Genomic DNA, 7,094 nt, shown 5'->3' with positions numbered 1-7,094 from the left:
AATGCAACTGAGTTTACTCAAAGCAGGAAAAGCAGCGGTGAAAAGAGTCTGTGTCACTCCAACCTGTAGTTACACTTTCTTCTGTTTTGTTTTTGTTTTTTCCTGTAGCTTCAGCTTCATGAAAGAGGATTAAAATTACACCAGGCTATTTACGGTCAGGTAAAACCTTGCCTTAAGTGGTGTGTATTTTATGCCTGTTTGCATGTCTGCCTTTTCAGAACCTGTGATGGAGAGGAGGAGGGCACTGAACAGAGAGGGGGCATTTTGCATTTGCACTGTGTGTGCTGGGGCAGTGGAAATAAAAGTCCGTTTTGCATCCGTTGTCCTTAAACTCTAAAACTCTGCACTTCAGCAGAAATCTTTTATTGAGGGAGATAGTTGTGGCAAGCAGAGCGTGGGCTGACAGGCTCTGTTAGGACAAAGTCTGCCTGATCAAACCCAGAAATCTCAGGGAGTAGAAGGGAAACCTGGACTCACTCTCGTATTTAATCCGTCTTAACTGATTCACGGCGAGGATCCTAACTCCGCGGTGGGAGGCGAATGGCAGCGCCAGGGGGGACGTTCCGGGCGTCTCAGGCTGTGACTCTTCTTTCAGGCCTGCAAGCTGCTGGCAGATGATTACGAGCAAGTGCGCAGCGCCGCGGTGCAGCTCATCTGGGTCCTCAGCCAGCTCTACCCTGAAAGGTGAGTTCTGTCTGCAGAGAGAATCAAGCTCTTGGCAGGATGATCATCCTCATCTGGAGAGTTTTGTGCTAATGAGTCTCGGGAGCAGCTGTCAGAAAACTGATGGGTGCAAATTGGTGATACCCGATGAGAGTCATTGAATCTGTTCGATTGGAAAAGACCTCGAAGATCATCGAGTCTGACGCTAACCCAGCACTGCCGGGTCAGGTCCTGAGGTTTTGGGTTGTGGCTCTTGTCGTGCATCCGCAGGAATTCAGTGTGATTGTTTCTTACTTGATGCCATCTGTAAGATGAGCGAACTGATTCCTGTTTCTCTGTGTTAGCATCGTCCCGATTCCTTCTTCTAACGAAGAGATTCGCTTGGTGGATGACGCCTTTGGAAAAATCTGCCACATGGTCAGCGATGGCTCCTGGGTGGTTCGAGTGCAGGCTGCCAAGCTGTTGGTGAGTTGCCTGCGGGTCTTCTCCAGCGGAGAACAGTTTGTCTTACGCTGCTTTACTTCTTACGGGTACCTCTGGAAAGAAACAGGAGGATGTTTTTAAAACTGCGGAGGTAAATCTCCACCAAAATTGTAAGAAGAGAGAAATGAGAGAGGTTGAGGAAACCTGAAACTTTCTCAGCTGAACTCCGCAGTGATTCTGTCCTTGAGAGTAGAGGGTCGGGTATCCAAGAAACCATAAACCAGCTGAGCGCTAGAAAGCCCACGTTAACCCCACTGGGAAGATAAGGTGTTGTGACCATCTTAAGTAAACTTGTGTGGAGTCTGACACACTCTGTCAGATGTTGTGTAACGCTGTTGGAATTTGTGGGTAAGGTGGGACGCTGCATTGGTATAAGTCAGGAAATAATACAATGTAATTTAGAATAATCCTGTTTCTTCCTTTTGATTTCTTTTTCCCATTTTTTTTCCTCTTTCTTTAGGGTTCCATGCAGCAAGTTAGCTCCCATTTCTTGGAGCAGACCCTCGACAAGAAGCTCATGTCGGATCTGAGGGTAGGGAACTCTCTGGGTTGGTTTTTACTTCGTGTGGTGCACTCAGATTGCACGAGAAGCCGGGTGATGTTGAGTGTACTCATAAACTGTGTCCTTGCCACGGGGCTGCTGAGAGTTAATTGACGGTGACGGCTTTTCTTTTAGATTAAAGCTGGTGAAGTGTTTGCTAGTTTAGATTTTGTTAGCTGAGCACGTAACAAACCGCCCGAGGCTGTCGAGGTGCCGCAGGTGAGAGGTAAATGCTTGTGTTGTGACGGCCTTGGGGCTAAAAGCTTTATTTGTGGGCACAGCAAGACTGCAGCCTGGTTTTGGGAGCGGGCTGATGGACACGTCCTGTGAGAGCCGACCAGGAAACTGAGACGTTTCAAGAGATGGGAGAAGCTAAAGGTTGCGACTCCTGACCCCCATGAGCAAAACTTTTCAGTAAAATTCCTTCCTTAAGCAACTTGCTTGAGGTCTAAGATGTATTAACTGTTGTCCTTTCCCAACATCAGAAGTCCAGAGAGTTACTGGCAGTTGGAAACACTCACAGAAGGTTCCATTTGCCCTCTTTGCTGTTCTTGGCGTTTGCGCGTGCCTGTCTGTGTCTGAGCCTCCCGCTATGTCCGTTTTCAAATCCCACAGATTTAGTATTTCGTTCGGTCGTCTTTTTTAAAGTTTCCCCTGGTTGTAACTGAACAACTTGTTTGGGCAGAGGAAGCGCACGGCACACGAGCGAGCCAAAGAGCTCTACAGCTCCGGGGAGTTCTCGAGTGGCAGAAAGTGGGGAGACGATGCTCCCAAAGAAGAAATCGATACGGGCGCCGTCAACTTGATTGAATCGGGAGCTTGCGGCGCTTTTGTTCACGGCCTGGAAGACGAGATGTATGGTGAGTGTTGACTTCTTGTGGAGCAGCGAAAGGAGATGTGTGCTGGCTAATAAGCTTTGGGGTTTTGGGGGTCAAAATACATCGCTTCGATGTTGCGTTTGGGATTTTTTTAATGGATCACGGACTTCAAGGTGGTGAGGTGTGATTCTGTTGTGATCTCTGATGCAACAGTTGGTTCAAAGACGCTCCAGTCTTGCATAGAGTAGCCAAAAAAACCAGCTTACTATAAAAACTTAACCCAAACCAGCTTACTATAAAGTGTTTTGGTAAAATATCTGATCAGAAGTGATTACTTACGTCATGCAGAAACCCACTGGAATTATTTTTATTTTTTTTTATTATTGACTTCAGTTTGGTAGTTGCACCTGGCTCTAAATTGGCAACATCAGTTGCTGCTGCTTGAAATCGGTGTTTGCTCTGCAGGAAGGAAGATCTAACCGTATAGAACTCATCATTTAAAACACAGCGCTGCAGGGAGCTGGGGCCCTGGCGTCCAGTAACCGTTCGTTTTCTCAACATAGCTGCTTCCGTCCTGACCACGGTTAGAGCTCGTGGAGACAGACCCACACGTTTTTCGAAACATTTCAGGATCCACCAGCTGCAGCAAACAGAACTTCTCTTCTAATTCCTGACTCGGTTTTACCCACGTTCAATTTACACCCGTTTGTTCTCAGCCAGGGGTGAAATAGTTGTTGCTTCTCTCGGGATGTGTCTTCCCTAAGGAATGAGCGGAGAGCTCCCAGTTTGCAGGGGGCTCAACACGCTGGGCTCCTTTTAGCCCCTGCTGCTACCTCAGTTCTCCTGTTGGCCACCTAGAAGGTGTTTTTTGTGAACACAGGTGACCAGATCTGTGTGTTTTCAGATACTTAAATTCCAGGCGAGGGCTCACTCGCATCTTTCACAGTGTCACCTCGGGGAAATCTGTGCTGCCCTTCCCGGCCCGGCCTTCAGGGGGGCGAAGCGAAGGTTTGTATTTCTCACGGCCGTTGAGAAGGGCTGGTGTCTGCCTAGAACTGGGAACATGCCGAGCTCCCGCTGTTATTCCTGAATTTGCTCGTCGTGGTACTGGAAGGACGAGGCTAAATTAGCAAAGTACAAAACCATCGTAATGAAAATATCGCTTCAGACTGCGTTTTAGAGTTGGTTTATTGGCCCACGAGTCCTCCAAATAAAAGCCTGATCTCCTAATTGCTGAACTCTCCTACAGGCTTCAAAATGAAACTTTTTTTTTTTTCTTTTTTTCCCCTGACTAACAGTAAAAACCTTCTCCCTGGCTCAGTCCGTTGAGCTGTGAAATAGGTTCTCCAGGTTCTCGTGCCGTAGGTCTGGGGGCAGTACGATGCTCTCGGGGAGCCCTGACGAAGTGGACAGATGTGGAATATTACCCAGATGTTTGAATAATGCAGAACCCTCCCTCCAGCGCAGCGTGTTCCAGTGCTGCTGAGCTCTCTTCTGTCGACCTTGCGGCGTGGCTCCGTTTCTCAAATTCCATTTTGGAACTTCAGTCTGAATTAGCGTGTCGGCTTACGAGAGCAATATTGGCCACATGTTTTTCTTCTCTTGGCTAAAGGTTTTTCCTCTCTACCACCATGGTCTTAACGACCGCAGAGACTCCTCGTTGTGGCAAAAGCTTCGTTACTGCCCAAGCAGGGCTCTTGGTGCGTTGGTGCTTCCCTGCTTAATGAGAATCGTCAGGAATCGAATGTGTTCTTTAAGAACAACAGGCCTAAACGCTGCATGTGACTTGGAGTAAATGTTTTCAAGATGAGCTAATTGGAATGGGACAGAAAAGTATATTTAAAACATTAATGTTTGCAAGACATGAGATTAATTCTTGTTTTTATGATACCGGCACATAATGTTAAGGCAGCCAGCGAGGATTGCTGCAGGGAGGAGAATCTTATCCCCACTTCAGCTTTATTGGGGTATTCTTCAAATTCCTGCCGTGTTCTACAGCATAAATATGTTCTGGACAATTTTTGATGCTTTTTTTGCTTCAATTCTTAGGCATTTGAATAAGTAGGTGGCAATTTTTTCCCTTCTTCTGCGGAAGCCAAAGTCACGAAGTGGAGAAATTCTGTTCTGTTTCCTGCCAGGGCTTTCCAGCGATTTGTAAAGTGCTGCAGAGCAAATTAAAAACGCAGCGAACGCTCCAAGCCATTAAAATGTCAGGAAGAATAAAACAAGCCGAGTTTAAGTATCTAAATTAGTTTGCTGAAGATACCAGGGTTAGTACCGCGCTTGCAGAACGCTCTGTGAGTTATGTAATATTCGTCACTGGGCAGGAGACCCCGATTTTCACCCGCAGGTCATGCCTGCAGCACGCGCTGGGCTGGAGTCGAGGCGCCCGGTTTTGCCCGTGAGAAGGTCCCCAGTGGGTCCTTCCTTCACCTCCACCCTTCTCAGTGTTTCCTTGAGGCTGCTGGGTGGCACATCCTTTTAAGCAGCAATTAAAATGAGCATCTTTTTATTTACCAGAGGTTCGGATCGCCGCCGTCGAAGCTCTCTGCATGCTGGCTCAGTCCTCGCCTTCCTTTGCGGAGAAGTGCCTGGATTTCTTGGTGGACATGTTCAACGACGAGATCGAGGAGGTGAGGCTGCAGTCGATACACACCATGAGAAAAATCTCCCACAACATCACGCTGCGGGAAGACCAGCTGGACACCGTGTTAGCCGTCCTGGAGGTAAGAAATCCCAGACGGCAAAAATCTCGCGTTCCTGCTTTCTGGAAGGTGTTAGATGAGATAATGCTCATCAGCCCCTTCCCCTGAGCTGAAACTCTCCGCGTGTTTTGTGGAGTATTTTTTTTCTCCTCTTCTTCCAACACGCCCAAAGACTCCTGAGGTCTAGTAGCTTGTAATCTCCAGGAGAGCAGAATACTTCTGAAATAGATGAATTTCAGGTAACCGACCTGTTTTTGGTCTGTAACAATTGAATAGGAGGTGCATTTTCAAACGCAGCAGTGAATCGTGGGTCCCTCGCGTTTCTTTGTAGTTGAGCGGCGTTTGTTCAAGCTGGGGACCTGTGTGTCAAGGTATCAGAATGTCTCAGGGGTTTTGTCTTCTGCTTCTCTGCTGCCTTTCATGCATAATATAAAGCAGAATACATGTATGGTTTATTTTCAGATTTATGACCAGGTATTAGGATAGCAAAAGCGTGAGAATTATTAACATTTTAATGGGTTTGTCAATCTCGGAAAGGTGCTATTGGCATCTTCCAGTGCCAAAATAGAGGATATGGGGAAAGTAACGTTCACTTCAGTGCCCCAATTTGTCCTGAGAGTGTAAATACGGAGCGGTTGGGTGTGGGTGTAACTTCTGGTTTCGCCGCATTGCTTTGACTTTATCTGAATAACTCTTCCAGCTCCTCTGGGCTTTTCCAGCGCCTTTGGCATCTGCTTTTGGTTGAGTTGTGCTCTTCTCCATCCCTTGGTAGCCTTTGCCTCCTCCTTTGTGTCTGTTCTGCCCTTCCAGTGGACTGTGAAGCTCACCTGGAGTGTTTTACATCCGTGGTTATTTCGTTCCAGTCCTTAGAGTCCGTTTTCTCTTTGGCCATAGTCTCCCTTCCCCTTCCAAAATCAGGAAGGGCTGAGCAGCCCCGCTGTGCTTTCATCTTTGATCTTTTGTGTTGGCTGGCGTTACAACTGCTCTTCCTTCTTTTGTCTAAAGCAGTGATGAACGAGCTGTTGAGACTTAGCAAATTATGATTTAAAACAAAATATAAAACAAAAACCCGCCGCTGAAACGCACCCATTTTGTGTATCCTGACAAATTTTCACATCCCGCCCAGCAGTGCCACCCCAATGGCAGTAGCAAGGGGGCGCGATGCGTCGATACGGAACAGCGAGGCGGGTTTTGGCAGAGGGAATGTAATTAATTAAGCTGGAGTTCGGCCACAGCGCTTTTAAAAATAGAGCTTGAGGGTTGCGTAAGCTCCTCTGTGCAACATCACCCTGGCCCAAAAAGTAAAAGGGGCGTGACTTGACTTCTGAAGTGCTGCGCTGGAGATCCCGTATGATCGGAATGAAGTTCCTGACCCAGCTTAGGTGGTTTTGGTTTTTTATTGCCCCCTATAAACCTGTCGTTAGGTCAGGGTCCCTTATCCTGTAGAAGGTCACTGCTGATCTAGTCTGTTTGGCCACCGACACGTCCTCCACGTTTGCACAAACCCTCTGGAGGCTGGTGGCTGGGTTAAAGCCTGGGTGAATTGGGCATTAAACGGCTCCTCCTAAGGCAGCAAAAGGATCTTTGGTGATTGGTTTGGCTGAGTTACCCAGCGCAGCCAACCAGGTGAGCTGGAAGGAGCAACTCAGAGAATCATTTAGGTTGGAAAAAATCTTGAAGATCATCGAGTCCAACCATAAACCCAGCACTGCCAGGTCACCACTGCCCCGTGTCCCTGAGCCCCACAGCTCCCCGGCTTTTAAATCCCTCCAGGGATGGGGACTCCACCCCTGCCCTGGGCAGCCCAAGCCAGGGCTGGACAACCCTTTTGAGGAAGAAATTCTTCCTCATATCCAACCTGAACCTCCCCTGGTGCAACTTGGG

General features: G+C 47.8%; 1 protein-coding gene across 1 annotated transcript in view; it reads left to right on the top strand.

The window, feature by feature from the left end:
• Positions 1-7,094, top strand: part of INTS4 (integrator complex subunit 4) — a 26,463-nt gene that overhangs the window by 2,178 nt on the left and 17,191 nt on the right. Inside the window, exons 4-9 of the mRNA XM_009867992.1 lie at positions 109-159; positions 596-684; positions 1,008-1,128; positions 1,607-1,678; positions 2,373-2,547; positions 5,026-5,231. Coding sequence (XP_009866294.1) covers positions 109-159; positions 596-684; positions 1,008-1,128; positions 1,607-1,678; positions 2,373-2,547; positions 5,026-5,231 — 714 coding nt within the window. The remainder of the gene's footprint in view (positions 1-108; positions 160-595; positions 685-1,007; positions 1,129-1,606; positions 1,679-2,372; positions 2,548-5,025; positions 5,232-7,094) is intronic.

Source organism: Apaloderma vittatum, unplaced genomic scaffold, assembly GCF_000703405.1.
Source record: "Apaloderma vittatum isolate BGI_N311 unplaced genomic scaffold, ASM70340v1 scaffold23214, whole genome shotgun sequence".
Taxonomy (NCBI): Eukaryota; Metazoa; Chordata; class Aves; order Trogoniformes; family Trogonidae; genus Apaloderma; species Apaloderma vittatum.
The sequence above is the reverse complement of the archived record's forward strand: the minus strand, read 5'-3'. Positions and strand labels throughout refer to the sequence as shown.